This window comes from Hylobates moloch, unplaced genomic scaffold (assembly GCF_009828535.3).
Source record: "Hylobates moloch isolate HMO894 unplaced genomic scaffold, HMol_V3 SCAFFOLD_11, whole genome shotgun sequence".
Lineage (NCBI taxonomy): Eukaryota > Metazoa > Chordata > Mammalia > Primates > Hylobatidae > Hylobates > Hylobates moloch.
Window position 1 is genome coordinate 48,475,909 of NW_026652286.1, and position 19,580 is coordinate 48,495,488.

A 19,580-nucleotide genomic window follows, 5' to 3' on the forward strand; every position below is an offset into this window, starting at 1 on the left:
ACCTATTTTTTATTGCTCAGTAGTATTCCATTGTATAAATGTACCACAGTTTGCTTATTCACCCACTGAAAGACATTTCGTTATTTCCAGTTTTTGGTGAATATGAACAGAACTGTTCTAAACACTCATGTATGTTTTCATGTGAAATTTTTCATTTCTCTAGGCAAAATGTGTATGAACGTTATCGCTGAGTCATATGGTAACTGTTTGAAAGTTTACAAGAAAATGCCAAACTGCTTTCTAGAGTGGCCATACTATTTTGCATTCTATCAGTCATGTATGAGAGTTCCAGTTGCTCTGCATCCTCACCAGAGTTGGTGTTGTCAATGTATTTTATTTCAGCCATTCTATTAGGTGGGTAGTGGTATTGTATCATGATTTTATTTGATTTAAGAGACGGGGTCTCACCATATTGCCCAGGGTGGAGTGCAGTGGCTATTCACAGGCACAAGCACGGCACACTACAGCCTCGAAATCCTGGGCTCCAGTGATTCTCCTGTCTCAGCATCTGGAGACAGCCTCTGCACCCAGCTCTAACATTGTCATTTTACTTTGCATTTCTCTTATGGCGAATCGTGTTCAGTGTGTTTTCTTGTGCTTATTGCCATCTGTATATCCTCTTCGGTGAAGCGTCTTTTGCCTATTTTTAAATGGGGTTGTTTTCTTACTTAGATACGAGTCTTATGTCTGATAAGTGTTCTGCAAGTATTTTTCTCCCAGTCTGTTGCCCACTGTTGCATTCTTTTAATGGTGGCTTTCACAGAGCATTGCCTTGGCAGCTTTGTAACAAATCATTTGACCTCAGACTACCACTTATAGAAAGAGTATATTTACTTTTCCCTATTCCTTCAGTTAGGTACAGCTAAAAACCCTGGACACTATATGTAAAACATTATACATAAAACAGATGTAAGAAGAATCTGAAAGGTGACAAGAAGGCAGACCACCTAAGGATCTGGGACCCAAGGAATACACAGTAATGAGTTCCCTGGGTTTTCTTTTATATATCCCAGATTGGGTACTGGAGAAGCTGGCAACTCAGAAATGCCAATGGGCACAGCATTTTTTTTTTAAAGCCCTAAGAAAAGCCTGCTCTGTCTAGTCAAAGGACTGGGAAAGGAGCAGCTTTGCAAGACAGAACATTTTTAGATGATAATGTCTCTACTCCAGATAAGTACCACGGGAAAAAAACTACAACCCAACCCCTACCCCCACCAGCAAAGGCCAGGTTCTAATGAGACCACCCAAATTCCTTTCTCCATTTCTGGGTTCATGTCAGAGAAGACAGAGGGGGAAGCTTAGACTTTCATCCTCAATGGACAGTAACAAGGCCCTCTCCTAATACTTGCCCCTCACCCTTGTCAGCCCACCACATGTAAAACATGGAATTTCACCTGTACCTGGTGGCAAAGAGGTGCCCTTCCCTTCTCAGGTGGGATGGTGTCAGACAAGGCCAAGTGGAGAGTTGGGACTTTCACCTCCAACCAGTGGTAATGAGGCCACCCCAAACCCCCACCTAGCTAAACTGAAATGTATGCATTTCCCAAAATTCTTATGTTTATGCCTGTGAGTTGGCCATTGCTATTTCTTTCTCAGATTTGAATAGCCTTTCCTCCTTTGTCTGTTGAACTTCTGTCTTTTAAGGCCCTACTTGAATGTCTTCTTGGTGACTTTTCCTTACTAGCTCCTAGGAAGAATTAATGGCTCCTTAACTCTTTTCTTTTTTTCTTCTTCTTTTTTTTTTTTTTTTTGAGACGGAGTCTCACTCTGTCACCCAGGCTGGAGTGCAGTGGCGAGATCTCCACTCACTGCAAGCTCTGCCTCCCAGGTTCAGGCCATTTTCCTGCCTCAGCCTCCCGAGTAGCTGGGACTACAGGCGCCCGCCACCACACTCGGCTAATTTTTTGTATTTTTAGTAGAGACGGGGTTTCACCGTGTTAGCCAGGATCTCCTGACCTCGTGATCCGCCCGCTTCGGCCTCCCAAAGTGCTGGGATTACAGGAACTCTTTTCTTAAAACTTGCTTATACCAGCTAGGTGTGGTGGCTCACGCCTGTAATCCCAGCACTTTGGGAGGTGGAGGAGGGTGGATCACCTGAGGTCAGGAGTTGGAAGACCAGCCTGGCCAACATGGTGAAACCCCATCTCTACTAAAAATACAAAAATTTGCTAGGCGTGGTGGCACGCACCTGTAATCCTAGCTACTTGGGAGGCTGAGGAAGGAGTATCACTTGAACTCAGGAGGCAGAGGTTGCAGTGAGCCGGGATCACGCCAGTTGCACTCCAGCCTGGGTGACAAGAGTGAAACTAAAAACAAAAACAAACAAACAAAAAACTTGCTAATACCATGAACACCATATTGTATGGCAATTATCTGTGTATGTGTCTGTCTCCCTCACTAGATTATGAGTATGTGAAGGGCAGTTGATCATGTTTAGTAATTTGTTTCTCCAGAGCCTGACAGAGCTTCACCCACAGTGGGTGATGATAAATGAACTTTATACGTAAATTCTTTAACTGAGATTATTTTTAGAAGGAAGAAAAAATATAGCTAGCCTTTAGAATTATTCTCATGCTTAAAAAGCACACTTTTTGGTTACCCAAAGCCTCTGCTTTTACCATGTTAGTATGAAGCTGGTATGCTGTTCTATATAGTTTGTTTTCAGATTGATCTTTTTCCCCTTTAGTTCCTTCTATGCACACGGATCATTTTGTTTTTTAAATTTAATATTCATCCATCTAAAAAAGGTATCATGACATGGCTGGGCACAGTGACTCATGCCTGTAATCCCAGTACTTTGGGAGGCCAAGGCGGATCACCTGAGGCCAGGAGTTCAGGACCAGCCTGACCAACATGGTGAAACCCCGTCTCTAGTAAAAATACAAAAATTAACCGGATGAGGGGGCATGTGCCTGTAATCCCAGCTACTTGGGAGGCTGAGGCAGGGTAATTGCTCGAACCTGGGAGGCGGAGGTTGCAGTGAACCGAGATCATGCCATTGCACTCCAGTCTGGGCGACAAGAGCAAGACCCCATCTAAAAAAAAATAATAAATACATAAATTTAATATTCATCCATCTAAAAAAGATATAATGACATGGCCGGGCGTGGTGGCTCACGCCTGTACTCCCAGCACTTTGGGAGGCTGAGGCGGGTGGATCACAAAGTCAGGAGTTCGAGACCAGCTTGGCCAACATGGTGAAACCCCATCTCTACTAAAAATACAACAATTAGCAGGGCATGGTGGCGCATGCCTGTAGTCCCAACTACTTGGGAGGCTGAGGCAGGAGAATCGCTTGAACCTTGAAGGTGGAGGCTGCAGTGAGCCGAGATCATGCTACTGCACTCCAGCCTGGGCGACAGAGTTAGACTCCATCTTAACAAACAAATAAATAGATAAATAAATAAATAATTGCTCTCAAACACTGGCTATATTTTATGGAAAATAAAGAAAGCCTCTGAAAGCAGAACCCAGAGGCTTGAGGGTAGAGTCAAGAGCTGTAGAGAATAATTCCTAGAGATCATTAATGCCTCTGTTGAGGGTAGAGTCAAGAGCTGTAGAGAATCATTCCTAGAGATCATTCCTGATCAAGGAACTAGCATCAGAGCTGTTATGAACCAGTGGCCCTGGCATGCCTCCTTTATTCCCCTTTCTGATTAAGGTCTACAGTGGTTTTTGCATGCCTGTCGCACCATTGTATGTTGGATGTGTGGTGAAAAGGTAACTTGTCTCTTTAGTTGCCGAGTCTTTACTTTGAAAGCAACTGCACCTAAGAAACCTAACCCATATATGGACTTGATTTAGGTGACAAGATCCTGGATCTCAAGCCTAAGCATGTTGCCAAAATGGAAAGACTTTGGGTGGTAGGAATGAGTGCATTTGCATGTGGGAGGAATATGAACTGTTGTGGACAGAAGATAGACTATGGCAGTTGATATTTCTAAAAATGAGCACAGTAATATTCTGGTGTTCCAGGATGCTACTATGCTTCTATCAAGAGATAAAATCTATTTCCCCTTTCCTTGAACCTGGGTGGGTCTGTGACTGATTCCAGACAACAGCCAATGGCAACTGCTGGTCTTATGAATGAACGAGCCCTCATAAGATTCCAGACCTCAGTCTTCAAATTTCCCTTGCTGATGTCAAGAGGAGTAGAGATTAACTGTCTCCACTAAGTGCCACCCAAATTGGAGATTCATGAGCAAAACAGATAATTTAGGCCACAGCAATGGTTATGGAATCACAGATAACCAGACCTCCTTAACACCTGTGTATTCGGGGAAGAGTCTTCTGGTGATATTTGAATTTGGACAAATGATTTTTCTCTAGGGCTTGGTTTCCTCAACTGTAAAATGGAACAATAATTACCAAGTCATAGGAATGTTGTAAGGTTTAAATAAGATAAGCAAGGTGTTCTTTTCATAATGGGTCTGTAATAAACACTACGCAGTATTATTTCAACTTATTCCCACCAGTTGTTCTAGCTTTACTGCTTTGTACAAATTCACCTTCAGAGTACGTGAGTTTTATATACATTTATACAAACATATATAAAATCTGATTTTATATCTAAATCTCTCTGTATACATATTGCAACATTATAGCTTCTGTAACACTCTTGGATCACTTGCTCTGGGGCAATCCAGTTACTATATCCCAAAGATGCTCAAGCAGCCTTATAGGGAGGTCTACATAGTGAGAAACTGAGGCCTCTTTCCTTGCTGACTTTCCAACCAATATGAGTGAGGTACCTTGGAAGCTGATCCTCCAGCCCCAGCCAGCCTTCAGATAGCTGCAACTGCTTGGGAGACCCCAAGCCAGAACCACCCAGCTAAGCCACTCTTGATTCCAATAGAAAATGCAAAAACTGTATAAAATTTTTAAAAATTATTCTTGTTTTAAGTCACTAAAGTTTGGGATAATTTTTCTTATGCACTAAGAGTTAACTAACAGCTATATCAAACATGAGGAAAGATGGGAAACTGATCACAGGTTGAGGACTATTTCAGGGTTGATGGAAGGACAGAGATGGTTGAATAAACTTGAAAGTACTGATTGAGACTGAATTTGAAATAAATAACCATGGGGTCCAGGATAGAAAGGAAAAAAAGTAAATCCAGCAAAGGGGAACAGATTTCTTTTTTAAAAAAAATTTTATTTATTTTTTTGAGATGGAGTTTCGCTCTTGTTGCCCAGGCTGTGCAACGGCGCGATCTCGTCTCACCACAACCTCCGCCACCTGGGCTCAAGCTATTCTCCTGCCTCAGCCTCCCGAGTAGCTGGGATTACAGGCATGTGCCACCATGCCCAGCTAATTTTGTACTTTTAGTAGAGATGGGGTTTCTCCATGTTGGTCAGGCTGGTCTCGAACTCTCGATCTCAGATGATCCGCCCGCCTCGGCCTCCCAAAGTGTTGGGATTACAGGCGTGAGCCACCGCACCTGGCCAGGGGAACAGATTTCTGTGTATTTTCCCAGACTAGAGGTAGTTATAATCATGTCTAATAGGATAGTAAGTCTCAGTTTTTCTTCTTTGGTTGAGTGTAGAGTGGCTCTCATTTTATTTACCACACATTTCCTGGAGCCAAAGTGCTTTTATTTAAAATCATGGCTCTGTTACTTACAAGCTTGTTACCTTGGGCCAGCTATTTAACCTCTCTATGCCTCAGTTTCTTCATTCATAAAATGGGGATAAAAGTGTATCTGTAAGGTTATAGTAGGGATTAAACAAGTTAATGTGTATAACGTGATCTGGAATACAGAAAGTCCTATGTAAGTATTAGCTATTATTCTTATTATATGCTAGGCTCTACAGTACACAGACCTGACTGGTTCCTCTCCTCAAAGAGCTCGTTGTCCAGTCAGGAAGATTTTCTTTTCTTTTTTTTTGAGACAGGGTCTTGCTCTGTCGCCCAGGCTCGAGTGCAGTGGCGCAATCTCGGCTCACTGCAACCTCCACCTCCTGGGTTCAAGCGATTCTCCTGCCTCAGCCTCCCGAGTAGAGTAGCTAGGACTACAGATGCACACCACCATGATCGGCTAATTTTTCTATTTTTAGTATAGACGGGATTTCACCATGTTGGCCAAGCTGGTCTTGAACTCCTGACCTCAAGTGATCAGCCCACCTCGGCCTCCCAAAGTACTGGGAATATAGGCATGAGCCACCACGCCCAGCCAGGAAGATTTTCAAATAAATGGCCATAATTCAGTGTTCTGAGCTCTGTAACAAGGTGTACACAAAGTGGTGGGGGAGCAGAGGCAGGGATGTCTGTCTTATCCTAGAGGGAAAGACAGGGGCAGGATAAGCTTCTTGAGGAAAAAGTTTGAGTCTAATCCCTAAGGAAGAGCATGTTGGGAACATTTGAGACTATAAAGCAGTCACAGGCAGCATGGGAAAGGTAGTTTCTGGCTGCAAAATAAATATGTTTAGGAGAAAAGGGAAGATGTGAACTGTAGTATGTAATGACCAGCACCATCAACATCACCTGGGGGCCTGTTAAGACTATAGGATCCAAGCCTTACCTGATACCTATACTACCAATATTTGCATTTTAACAAGATCCTCAAGCGGTTCCTATTGACCATTAAAGTTTAGAACCACTGTTCTAGAGCATAGGCTCTGGAGCCAACCTAATCAGGTTTAAATCCCAGCTCTACCTTTTTTTTTTTTTTTTAAGATGGAGTCTTGCTCTGTTGCCCATGCTGGAATGCAGTAGAGCGATCTTGGCTCACTGCAACCTCCACCTTCCTGGTTCAAGCAATTCTCCTGTCTCAGCCTCCCGAGTAGCTGGGATTACAGGCACATGCCACCACGCCCAGCTAATTTTTGTATTTTTAGTAGAGGTGGGCTTTCACCATGTTGGCCAGGCTGGTCTTCAACTCCTGACCTCAAATGATCCACTTGCCTCGGCCTCCCAAAGTGCTGGGATTACAGGCGTGAGCCACCATTTTCTTATGTGTGACTTTAGGCAAGCTATTTTGCTTCTTTCCTAGACTTTAGTTGCCTCCTTTGTAATTAGAGATAATAAAAGTTTCCACCTCATAAAGTTGTTCTAAGGACTGAATTACTATGTAAAATGCTTAGACCAGTATGTGGCACTTAGTAAGCACAAGGATTGACTATAATAATTCATCACTCATATGCTACTTCTTAAGGTCAGAGTCAGTTTTGTAAGCCCCTTGTCTTTCAATTTCTACTCCATTGTAGAGGAGTAGACATTCATTGTCATTTTGACATTCATTGTAGAGGAAAGGACACTTGGAGGTCAGAAGACCTGGGATTACAAAGCCTAGCTCTCTTCCAATTCCTAGCTCCGTGAAATTTGGTGAGTCCTTGGAACATCTATGTTTTTCTCATTCATAGTATGAAAGACCTTAATCATACCTGTCGCACTGAAATGTTGTGAGGCTCAAATCAAATACTATATGTTAAAGTACAAAAATCCTCTATGAAGATTTCACTTACTATCTTTCCAAGAGTTCTTAAGCAACTGGATGCATAGGAAGATAAGGGAGACAGCGGAGGGAGGGCCTGGTGATTAATATGTCCCACTTTACGATTTTCTGAAGGTGTAGGTTGGGTTTCAACAATAGTGATTTTCCTAGACCTCAGAGGGTATTTTTAGCTAATGGGCAAATAGTAGTAGGAAACTTAAATGCTGTTATTTACCTTCTCTTCCTAACCTACAGTTCCACTCAAGAACATGAAGAGTCTCATACGTTTGTATAGTGGTTCACAACGTTTACGTGGTGCATCACAAGATCCCTATAGGGTAGTATTAACCCAATTTTTCAAGAAGGAAACTATGTCTGGAAATTGTAGAATGCATATCAAGAACTCTTTCTGACGAGCGTTTCTACCGGATCCGATGTTACCCAAAGTACAAAATTTAAAGAGGGAAATCAATCACAAGATTTCATTGAATCTTCAGTATCAGGCAACTGGCTTCTATTTTATGGCCGCAAATAACTATATATTGGGCCCCTTTTCTCACCTGTAAAATAGGAACGAAAAGACCTTCTCCACAAATAAGATGAAATAAGAACAAAGGCTGAGGGTGAACCTACCACGTCGTAGGTCCTCAAATAAATTCCTTCTCCTTCTTGCCCTTGACAGAGATAGCACGAGATATCACTACCATTCCCATTTCACACGTGGAGGAAACCCAACTCGAGAACGCTCGGATTTCCCTTTCTCTACTTGCAACTCCGTAACCAGCAAATCCGCTACGGACAACTGCGATGTCCACTATGTTAGTTCTCGAAGCGTGGATTCTCTCTCCTCAAGATGCCGTCTGGGGGGCTAGAGGCCGCTAATAATTGCCCTCACGATCGAAGAAACTCGATCCTAATCCTCGACGGCACTTCAGGAACAAAGCTGCTCTCCCATCGTCCCTAACCTCACTACCCTAAAGGTCGCAGCAAAGCCCCTGCTCCAGCCGCTAGCGCCATCTTGGTCGCGACGTGTGACGCCACACGTAGCAGAGAGCGCAGCAGATTGGCTGGGAGACGGCAGCCCAGGAGAGGCGCGCGAAGCCAGAGACAGGAGGGTATGCAGGAGAAACCAAGGGAACTACAATCCCGGCCTTCCTTGCGCGTACGACAGCAAACCTGGAGCGAAAGAGGTTGGAGTTTGGATTCGGACCACAACTCCCAGCACCCTCCGCGATGTCTGTCCTTTTCTTTCATAACGCGGAGGAAAAGAAGGACAAGATGAATGGAGGCCTTTTGGTGTTTGTTCTCGGAAAGGCGGGAAAGGGGAACTACACCTCCCGACTGGCCGCGCGCGGCTGCGCCTGCGCCCTGTTACCTGTCGCCATCTTGCCCCTTCAGAGGCACCGCAAACAAACCCAATTCCTGGTGTCCCCTAGTCTTGGCGGAGGAGCCTTTTAGATGAGCCCCGAAAGGCCGGGCAGGTGGGTGATTCTCAGGCAGGGTCCTGGGAAGAGCTGGCAGGTCAGCCAGGCTAGAGGAGCGCCGGGCCAACCATTCGGAGCCCGGCTTGGGGCTCCCAGCCCCATCCTCCGTTGTTTCCTAACGGGATCGTGGGGCTCCCCGAGGTGGACTCAGGGGGACTCTGGCTGGCCTGGTGCTGGGACTCCGGGGGTCTAGCTCTGGGAGACTCCCGGTGAGTCCAGGTCGTCTGGCTGGATATCCGCTGGCTTACTCTCTCTCGGTTGTCCTCTCTGCTGGGGAGGGAGTGAGGCGCGGGTGCCGGCCGGGACCCCTGACAACAGCTACTGGCCCGGAGGGACTTGGGTCGTGGACTTGACATTGGGACCGGCGCCGAGAGGCCCGGGTGAGGAGCCTGGGCTGGCTGCTCTTGTTGTGGTGCTGCTGGGGAGTGCGTGTTTGGAGAGGGGGCGGGGCGGGCTTGTCTCCTTGACACTTGAGTGGGGAAGGAACCTACAAGATCCCGGTTCCCCGAGCGGGCTCCGGAAACTACTGCCCGGGTTTCCGATGCGTTGCGGCCCCGCTCTGGGGTCCCCTGGCTGGGACGCGCCGGGATGCCGTGACGTGGTGCTAGGTTCGAGCAGTCGCCGGCCGCCTCCAAGATCCTGTCGGAAGGCGGGGACTGGCTTGTGGAGGGAGCGGATTCCTTTGGCTCTGCCCCTTCTTCCTCTTCCCCACCCCTTTTCTTTATGTCATACTGCTGGCTGGGGCGCGCAGTCCAGTTCTTCTTGCCTTGGGTTGGTTCTGAGCTGAGAGGACTATGGGAAGTAGGGGGAGGGGGGCTCACCTCGGGACACAGAATTGGAGTTAGCAGCCCCAGCGCCTGGAACGGGATATAGCAGTTATTTCGGTTCGGTGTCTGACTTCTAGGCTAGACAGTGAGCTCATTCATTCATTCATTCATTCATTTTGCTCAGGCGCGTCAACCATTCACTTACCCATTTAACAAATACTTACAGCGGCTCTACTCTGTGCTAAGCAAGTGTTGCGCGTGCCCCCAGCGCCGTGTCTTTTTGTCTTTTACACGAGGAAATTCCCAGTTCTAAGTAAGTTCCTGGCAGCTCAACTGTTGGTAAATGGTTGTTTAATAACTACAGGATCAAAATTCATATTCCATTAAGACTTGAGAGAGTATATATATATATATATATATATCGTTCCAATTTTAGTATATGTGTTGCCGAAGCGAGCACGAGGAGAGTTATTTATTAAGTTTCTTTGACTTGCTAGGAGCTTTACAAATTTTATCTCATGTGATTCATAAATGAGAAAGCTGACAGGAGTCAACTTGCCCAAGGTTGGTAGTACCACCTGTTTATTACATGAAATGCCAGCCACTATGAAAGAACTTTACATATAGTGTTCTTTAATACGCATAACAAACTGAGTGGTATTACCTCTGTTTTATAGATGTGTAAAGCTTAGGCTCAACCAGTAGGTTGAAAAGTTGGGACTAGAAACCTAAAGGTGTCCGGCTCTAAAGTCTGTGTTCGTTCCACTGTGATAGTTAAAATGACTTAATTCTTGATTTGTCAAAAGTTGGAAAGTGTGGTGGTGAGAAAGGATTGTAAAATAGTAATATCTTTTGGTTTACTTCTTAGCCTGTGGCTGGATCTCCAGGTGAGTGGCCCCTTGAATGTACTTTGGTACTTTGATAATTTGACTTTTTTTTTTGTTCTGGTAGGGAGGACAAGCTCTTTGGGGCTACCAAACAGAAGCAGCAATGCCTGTTGTGTGGCCAACCCTTTTGGATCTCAGCAGGGATGAATGCAAAAGGATTCTTCGAAAATTGGGTATGACGTTCATTGTTTTTTACCTCTCTATGATACCTTTTTTCCCTTTCTGCCTAGGTCATAGCTGTTTGCATGGATGTCATATCTCACGCTACATCAGAAATTCTTTGGAGATACAGCTCCCATCTTACTCGTTGTTTCCCTCAGTGCCTAACATAGTGCTTTGTAAATAGTAGGTGTGTGAATTGTAATAATACTAGTAGCTAACATTTATTGAGGGCTACTTGGCTATTCTGAGTCTTTTTTATATAACATCTAATTTAAATATTTTAAGAATTAGCTTTGTCCTTTGAAAGCCTAAAAGGTAGGTGTTTTTTGTTTGTTTGTTTTGTCTCCATTTTACAGATGAAGCTTAGAAGCCAAGGTAATGGTGATAGACATGGAGTCAGTATTTGAACCAGGGAGTATGCTTTCAGTCTCAGTTTAACATACTCTTAACCTTCATGATTGTATGTGTCAATTACATACTATTTCTGAATTCTAAGTTGATGTAAGCTATGCTCACTTTTTCAAATTATGTTTTACTATCAATAATAAAACACATTTTATGCTTGTAACTTAGTATTTAGTGCTTCTTTTCCCTTACAGCAGCTTTTCTCCACCAGCATTGAGGGAAAGAATTAAACCCTAATGCTAAGGTATCCTTTGTATGTAAATTCGCCCTGTGCATCTAGAATGCTATTAGTTACTACTTTCCTTGGGAAAATTGAGAAAAGAGTTATTACTCAAATCATTTTGTGTTCTGTGGTTCAAATGAGGATCTTTGGTTGAGAAATGCTGCCTTAGACTATGAGGACCTTGTGTCTTATTTACCACTGTAGTCTCTGGCTAGCACAATAAATGAAATAATTGAAAAAATAATTTGAAAAAGAAGATTAAATGTTTTGGCAGTGGATATGCATTATTTAGATATCTGTGATTTTAAAGGAAAAGTATAGGTCTTGAATTTAGACAGACCTGGGGTCTTGGTATTATTACGAATGACCCATGTAACCAAGGACAAGTTATTTATTCTTCCTAAATTTGTTGATAGTTTTGTTAAAAAAAATAAAAGGAGAACACTATCTGCCTCATTAGTTTGTTACGTGTGTTAACAGTATACATAAAGGGCCCATCATAGTAAATCTTTGTTGGGAATTTTTCTTTGTAAATCAGATAGAATCATAGCTGCTCTGGCCCTGCCTGTCCTTTTTATTCCACCCAAGGCCACTATGAGGATTTCAAATCACTTTTTAGCAGCATCTTTTAAAGCAAGTCTAAGAGAGTTGTTTTTGAAGAGGGTGTGAGGGATGTCAATCTTTTTTTTTTTTTTTAACCTTATATCCAAACTTTTAGTGCTAATCTGAAGATAGTTTTCTACACACACTTACATACAATTAATATAACTTGTTAGTTGCCGATTATAAAGTTGGACTCATATTTATTTAATAGCTGAAATTGCAGAACATATCTCAAAGACAGTAGATTGGGGTTTCTGGGCTTAGGGGCCTTTGAATTGAGAGATTATGTTTAAATATAAAAATGGTAACCTCTAAGTCTAAATTTATTCCTAATTTTAGTCAGAGCTGTGTGGGTAATGTTGCTGCAGAGTGCTTCTATATGAAAGAAAACAGTCATCTTGTATGGTAATATCATCTTCATTGACCCCTCACTTTGGGAGGTGAGCTTTGATAGTGATTTGCCAAAGACTTCCTCCCCACCCGTTGGCTTATTATCATAACAATGAAACCTTTGAATTGTCTTCAAATGCTAACTCTAGGTCCAAAGTTTAGAAAAGGTACATACAGTTTTTAAAAATTAGCTGTATCCTTTAAAAAATAGTTATAAATCATTTTAATATAAGATGTTAAATACTTAGATTTTACATACATATAAAGAAATTGGGATAGAGAATTTCTTTTTTTTTGTTGTTGTTGTTTTTTTTTTTTTTTTGAGACGGAGTCTCCCTCTTTGACCCAGGCTGGAGTGCAGTGGCGCGATCTCGGCTCACTGCAGGCTCCGCCCCCCGGGGTTCACGCCATTCTCCTGCCTCAGCCTCCCGCGTAGCTGGGACTACAGGCGCCCGCCACCTCGCCCGGCTAATTTTTTGTATTTTTAGTAGAGACGGGGTTTCACCGTGTTAGCCAGGATGGTCTCGATCTCCTGACCTCGTGATCTGCCTGCCTCGGCCTCCCAAAGTGCTGGGATTACAGGCGTGAGCCACCGCGCCCGGCCGAGAATTTCTTTATATATACTGAATGTGTCAGTGCTAGATAAATGCTTCCTTCTCTCTGTCTTGCCTCTCCCGTTCCCTATTTTTGTGATCATTCCTGAGCTGTAGCTCCAACACGGGGCTTTATGGACTATAGTGTATTTGAATGGCTGATTTAATGGACCAAATTGAGGGCTTTATATAAACGGTTTGTCAAACTTTTCGTTTTTGGAATGTTCATATGTGTTTGTTATTTTATTCTATTTTTATGTTAACACTGCGATAGAATTGCATGAAAAATAATACCAGAAATTCAACTAAATTTGAGGTATGTGAGGATCTAAGGATACCCATCAAAATGGACATCAACAAATGTGAAGCAGGTTGGGAAGCTAATAGGGTTCTTTACAATGAGTGCATTTCTTGTGAAGAGGAGAAAGTGATGTGGATCCTATAGCTGTGGTAACTGTGTTCAGAGTCCCAGTTTTGTGTGTGAGGTTGCCGTCTCTTGATTTTGTACATGACTTCTTAGACTTGAAATGTCAGAAATATTTGTCGTATTTCTTTAGTTAATTTTATTTTATCTGAAGTAATGCCTTGATCATCATAAATTCCACAGGTCACAAGTGTGAACTTCTTTTTCATTTTTCTCAAACTATTCCCTCACTTTGACCTCTTCATTTCTTTTTATGGCATTGCCATTTTCCTGAACATTTTGCATGCTGCAAAATCTGACTGCCTTCTGTCGTTACTTCCCACAATCAATCAATTACTGAGTCGTATCAAATAAAAACATTTTAGACTGGAAATAGAGGCTTTTCTCAGTCTGGCCACAAACTACTTTTCCATTTTTACGGTTCTCTATTCTCTTACATGTGTGAACTAAAATCTTTAAAATAGTTATTTGGATATATTTCTTAGGTGCCTTGTTGGATTTTAATCACCTTGAGGATAGGGATTTTATTTTGTTCCTAGAAATATTCTCCATGATACCTTGTAGCAGTAGTGTTCAATTAGTAGTTTGGTTTGAGTTGGGGACTATCCAAGTACAGACATATTTTTACTGCTCTTAGTGTAAAACTCTCAAACATAGTTACTGACTGTTACTGGAAGTTACTGGAATAATATGAAACATTATCTGTTCTTCTACTCTATTTCTTTTGTACATTTGCTTTTTTTTTTTTTTCCCTGCCTGCCTGGTGCACAATTCTCTTTCTGATTAAAGCTTCTGCTTCTACACTAGATGATGTATTTCTCCTCTGTACTTAACTCCCTGAGGGCAGGATTAGCGCACCATTTGGTATATATAATGGGACTCAATACTGATCTGTTGAATAAAATATTTCATAAATGGGGGAGGGCATAAACATTTAGGGTATACTGCCTTCTTGGTTATCCCTAGTGCTTTTTCTGGACTCTATTCTGGGTCTGATAAAAGCTGAAATATGTTTCCTGAAACTAAGTATTTCCTTCACTACTCTGAGCAGCAGAGCTTTGTGCTTCAAGAGTGACCACCCCATTGAAATGTCTACATAGTATCCAACACAGGTTGAACATGCAGGATGTTAAACTTAGGGTCATTTGGTTGGACCAGACATTCCTTTTTTTTTTTTTTCTGAGACAGGGTCTTACTCTGTCACCTAGGCTGAAATACAGTGGCATGAACATGGCTCACCACATCCTCAACCTCCCAGGCTCAAGTGATCCTCCTACCTCAGCCTCCTGAGTAGCTGGGACCACAGGCGTGCACTACCGCCCCCAGCTAATTTTTAAATTTTTTGTAGGGATGGGGTCTTGCCATGTTGCCCAGGCTGGTCTTGAACTCCTGAACTCAAGCAATCCTGCCTCGGCCTCCCAAAGAGCTGGGATTACAGATGTGAGCCATGGTGCCTGGCCAGGTTTTTTTTTTTTTTTTTTTAAGACAGGATCTCGCTCAGTTGCCCAGTCTGGAGTGCAGTGGCATGATCACAGCTCACTGCATCCTTGACTTCCTGGGCTCAAGTGATCCTCCCACGTCAGCCTCCTGAGAGGCTGGGACTACAGGTGTGCACCACCACACCCAGCTAATTTTTTGTATTTTTTTTGTACAGCCAAAGTTTTGCCATGTTGCCCAGACTGGTCTTGAACTCTTGGACTCAAGCAATCTGCCCACCTTGGCCTCCCAAAGTGCTGGGATTACAGGTGTGAGCCACCGTTCCTGGACCTGGCCAGACATTTCTATTTAATGTAAAAATATTTAAGGTAGGCAGCCCAGCCCAGTCTTCTACATAAAGCTGATATTTGACAGAACAGTGAATAATATCAACTGAATGAGACTATTAGTTTATTATTGGTGTAGTACTTAGTCTGTGGGCACTTGTTGATTATTTGGCTCACAGTTTTTGAGTTTCTCTTGTGTGTCAGGTATTGGCAAATAGCAAATACTCATAATAACTTGACTATGAAAACAACTCTAGTTTGGACATTTATTTCCCACCATTCTTGGTTTGCTCAGATATATCTGTTTCATAGTCAATGGTTTAAAACAACAACTGTTTTATTATTTCTTGCCTTTCTGTGGGTTGTTGGCCTTGTCTGAGTCCTTTCAGGTATTCAGTGGTAGCTTATATGGGGACTAGGCTCAGCTGAGGTAGCTGGACTCTCTCTTCATGTGGCTTTTCATTCTGGGCTTCACAGCTTGGTGATCTCAAAGTTGGTTCCTAAAGAGCAAGGCCCTGTGTGCAAGTACTTAGCAAGCTTCTGTTTGCATCATGTTTGCTGTTGTTCCCTTGGCCAAAGCAAGTCATATGCCAAGACTAGAGTCAATGTGGGAGGGTACTACACAAGGGTAGTATACAAGGGCGACACTGAGAGGCATGTATAGTTCATTGGAGGCCACTGGGGACTTTTGGTTTTATATTTTAACCAGTCCTGGAGACTGACAGTTTTCTTTCTTTCTTTTTTTTTTTTTTTTTTTTTTTTTTTGAGACGGACTCTCTCTGTAGCCCAGGCTGGAGTGCAGTGGTGCCACCTTGGTTCACTGCAACCTGTGCCTCCCGGGTTCAAGCGATTCTTCTGTCTCAGCTTCCCAAGTAGCCAGGATGACAGGTGCCCACCACCATGCCCAGCTAAGTTTGTATTTTTAGTAGAGATGGGGTTTCTCCATGTTGGTCAGTCTGGTCTCGAACTCCTGACCTCAGGTGATCTGCCCGCCTTGGCTTCCCAAAATGCTGGGATTACAGGCATGAGCCACTGTGCCCGGCCCGACAGTTTTATTTCTTAATGGTTATTTCTGTGGAGAGAGTGAAATGAAGATGTCTAGTATTAGGATTCAGTATATTATGTCCTAGTTGCTGCAAGAGCATTTCATGTTTATGTTTCCCAATTAGTCATTTTGATGATAGTTTTTATAGATGCCAGAGGATCTTACTTCTGGAGGGTACCTACAAAGTCCCTTCTAGGTAAGGAAACCGGTTTAGAGATGAGAAAAGACTCGCTGAATGTCACACAACTAATAAGTGGCAGTGCTGGAGCCAGAATATTTTGTTCCAATATTTTTTCCATTGCATACTATTTACAGTACTTTCAATTACACAGGAGGGAGGTAGAATATAGTTTGAATTCTTAGGCAAGCCTAAGGAATTATTTTAAGAGTTGATTAATGAACATACCTTTTAGTAATGCTGAAAACCTCTCAGCCTTGTTACATCACTTGGTGCCTATTCCCAGTTGTTAGTATCATTTGTGTTATATGTTTTTTAGTGACAATGTGTGAAACAAAATATCTACTGTTAGATTTTTCTACCTAAACATTTTATATACATGACTTCTGTGAGGCAATGAAAAACAAAATATAAAATTATAAAAGTCACATTTTAATGTTATTAGATAAAATTTTTGAAAGGAATTTAAAACAATATTTGTATTTAATTATTTTTAGTTTTTTTGCCCTGAAGTTTCACTATACATAGCCATAGTGTTAAAATATTAAAGGCCTATCTTGATAAAATAATTTTCTTCTTCTAGAATTGGAGGCATATGCTGGAGTTATCAGTGCACTTCGAGCACAGGGGGATCTCACCAAGGAAAAGAAAGATCTTCTTGGAGAACTATCAAAAGTTCTTAGGTAAATTATTGTAAATGTTTGTGAGACTCTAGAAATTTCATTTTGAGGGATTTTATTACTTATCACTCTCAAATTAAGTAACTGTCAACTTAAGTTGAAGAACAGAGGTGTTCAAATTGTTGGTGCTAAGAGACTCCATCCCAGTTGTGTGCTCTGTTACAGAAAATTGTATAACTTACCACTTATTGTGTAATCCAGAATGAATATAATCCAGAATGAAGAGCGTGCAAACTCTTCAGAAAGACTTGAAGGCAGTTTATCTTACTTTTGGCCCACCTGGGTAAGGGAGGTGCTTTTGACATAGGTGAAGGAAAGAAGAGCAGTAATTGGATATGATGATCTAGAGTGGCATTTGTTGGAGGGAAGAGGTGATGTGAGGAAGATGCCTTAATTTACATAAATGGGCAGTGATTATGTGGTCATAGCCTTAAACATAGTCTTTTTTAAGTGAAAATATGGAAGAGGCTCTTCCTGTTACTTAACATTAATATAGGGATGTTATTAAGCCAAATTCTCAATCTTACTGTCTTCATAGTTAACAATTTGTATTTGTTTGTTGTTTATATTTCTCATAAATTCTGTTTTGTAGCCTCTTAATTCTGTTTTGGTCCATATTAGAGATTTAGCTTAAAATTCTGTTTTGGTCCATATTAGAGATTTAGCTTAAATAGTATGGAATACAATTTGAAGAGTGGTATTCATTTTATTGAATATTTATGAATGGAATGGGTATAACCTTTTAAAAAGTTGTTTACTATTATTAACTTTACATATGTTTAATCAGGATTAATATAAGCACATTTTTACCATTGGTAACATAATGTAATGTAGAAGATATGCAGCTAAAGTATTGAATAATAAAGGAATATTACCCTGGTGTTAAGTTGTATAGCATATAGCCACAGGAAACAGATTATCTTGCCACTCCATTTGTTTATTATATTCATTGAACGTTAAATTATAGACTCCTAAGCTTTAGAAAAGACCTTAGAAAACTTTCTTGTAAGTGACAAAATCCTCTTCTTAGCAGTCACAATTAGGAAGCCATTCAGCATCTGTTTGCATGTTTAGATAGCAGGAAGCTCTGCTGGTCTTACCCATGGTCTGACATTTCTGAGATTTGGAAGTAATACCTTGATATCAGGCTGAATTTGTCTTCCTATGATTTCTAATTTGCAACTAAATATTTCTTCAGTTACACAGAATTAGTATGAATCCTTTTCTAATCCTTTTCTAATATATATCTTTTGAAGATATATATTAGACTCCTGTCTATATCTTTTCACAAAGCAATCTTGTCCCCCTTCTCCCCCCAAAAATGTTGACTTAAACATTAATGAAAGTATAGAAAAGAGCTGCCTGCTTGGCAGAGTTCTATAATGGCTATTTTTCTTCATAGCATCTCAACAGAACGCCACCGTGCTGAAGTTCGGAGAGCAGTAAACGATGAACGGTTAACAACAATTGCACATAAGTAAGCCATTAGTCATACCATCCCTGATTTTTTTATGACATAGTATAACATAGTTTTGAAACAGTCTTCCTATTGTGTAGCAGATTCCTGAGTCTTTTAAGTAACAATATCTCTATACTCAGGGATCCTGATCATAGCAGTAAAAGTGATATTAACTGTTTATTCAGTTGGTTGTATTTTTTTGCATTTGGTTAGGCAAGCTTTAAGTACTCAGGTCAAATCCTGTTACAATGTAATCTCTGTCTAACTAAAAATCACCACAATTTAGCAGATGATTCACTTACTTGAGGCCAAGTTCAGTAACAAAGTATTGTGTCCCCTAAAATTGAAAGCCCTTTAGAGGTTCTTTGTAATGGTATTTGATATGTTATTACCTTATAAATAGGCGTTGTAACTTTTTTGATATCTGACTCATTATTTCATGTATTTTGAGATTCAGAAAAAAATGTAAAATTTGTGTTCTGTCTTTAAGAAATATGAATATAACATCTCTTAATTTATTTTTAAAAAGCCAAAAAAATAAAACGATTAAAGATTCTTACCGAATTGTTTTCTGATCATTATAACTATTTAAGAGGAGGGGTGGAGGGTGGTAGAGGATTGAGGGCAGGGATTAAGCCTTAATTGAGTATGTATGGAGACAGTGCCTCCTAAAGAATACAAAGGAACAGAAATTAGCCTTTAAATGTTTATACAAGATGATAAAACATTTCATAAAATATGTTATAGTATAATTCATTTGTTTTTTATTTTTATGTTTTAATGTTAAATTAAAGGGAAAAATTCAGTGCATTTCCATAGTGTGATAACTTAAACATTGTATTTAAGTCAATTGGCAATATTTGAATTGACCCCAAAGAGCTTCATCTTGTGCTTCACTGTCCCTCATTTTAGTTAACATAAAATGGGGTGCTACCTTTTCAACAGCATAGTTTGAAGGTTGAGCTGTTTATTCTGGAATTTTGAGATTCTTCAGTGGTAGGTATGCACTGTAGAAATTTGAGAATTTTCCATTAGAGACATTTAGTAATCTAGTTGCTAGGCTAACATGGTTGAAACACTCAAA

At 41.3% G+C, this 19,580-nt stretch overlaps 1 protein-coding gene and 1 long non-coding RNA gene across 14 annotated transcripts in view; one reads left to right on the forward strand and one right to left on the reverse strand.

Moving 5' to 3' along the window:
- Nucleotides 1-5,134: 5,134 nt before the first annotated feature.
- On the reverse strand, nt 5,135-8,466 carry LOC131380688 (uncharacterized). The gene is made up of 2 exons (XR_009208781.1): nt 8,067-8,466; nt 5,135-5,441 (listed from the first exon to the last, which is right to left on the reverse strand). It is a non-coding gene; the product is annotated as an uncharacterized LOC131380688 (long non-coding RNA).
- A 150-nt stretch (nt 8,467-8,616) lies between these two features.
- The window catches only part of EMSY (EMSY transcriptional repressor, BRCA2 interacting), a 108,267-nt gene continuing 97,303 nt past the window's right edge, over nt 8,617-19,580 (forward strand). For 7 of the 13 annotated variants that reach the window (XM_032166966.2, XM_032166972.2, XM_032166977.2 and 4 more), the window contains exons 1-4: nt 8,618-8,914; nt 10,636-10,744; nt 16,941-17,040; nt 18,440-18,514. In XM_032166966.2, coding sequence (XP_032022857.1) covers nt 10,675-10,744; nt 16,941-17,040; nt 18,440-18,514 — 245 coding nt within the window. In that variant the 5' untranslated portion in view covers nt 8,618-8,914; nt 10,636-10,674. Of the gene's footprint in view, nt 8,915-10,635; nt 10,745-16,940; nt 17,041-18,439; nt 18,515-19,580 lie in introns of all 13 variants that reach the window. The other 6 variants (XM_032166969.2, XM_032166968.2, XM_032166975.2 and 3 more) reach the window with 3 other exon arrangements.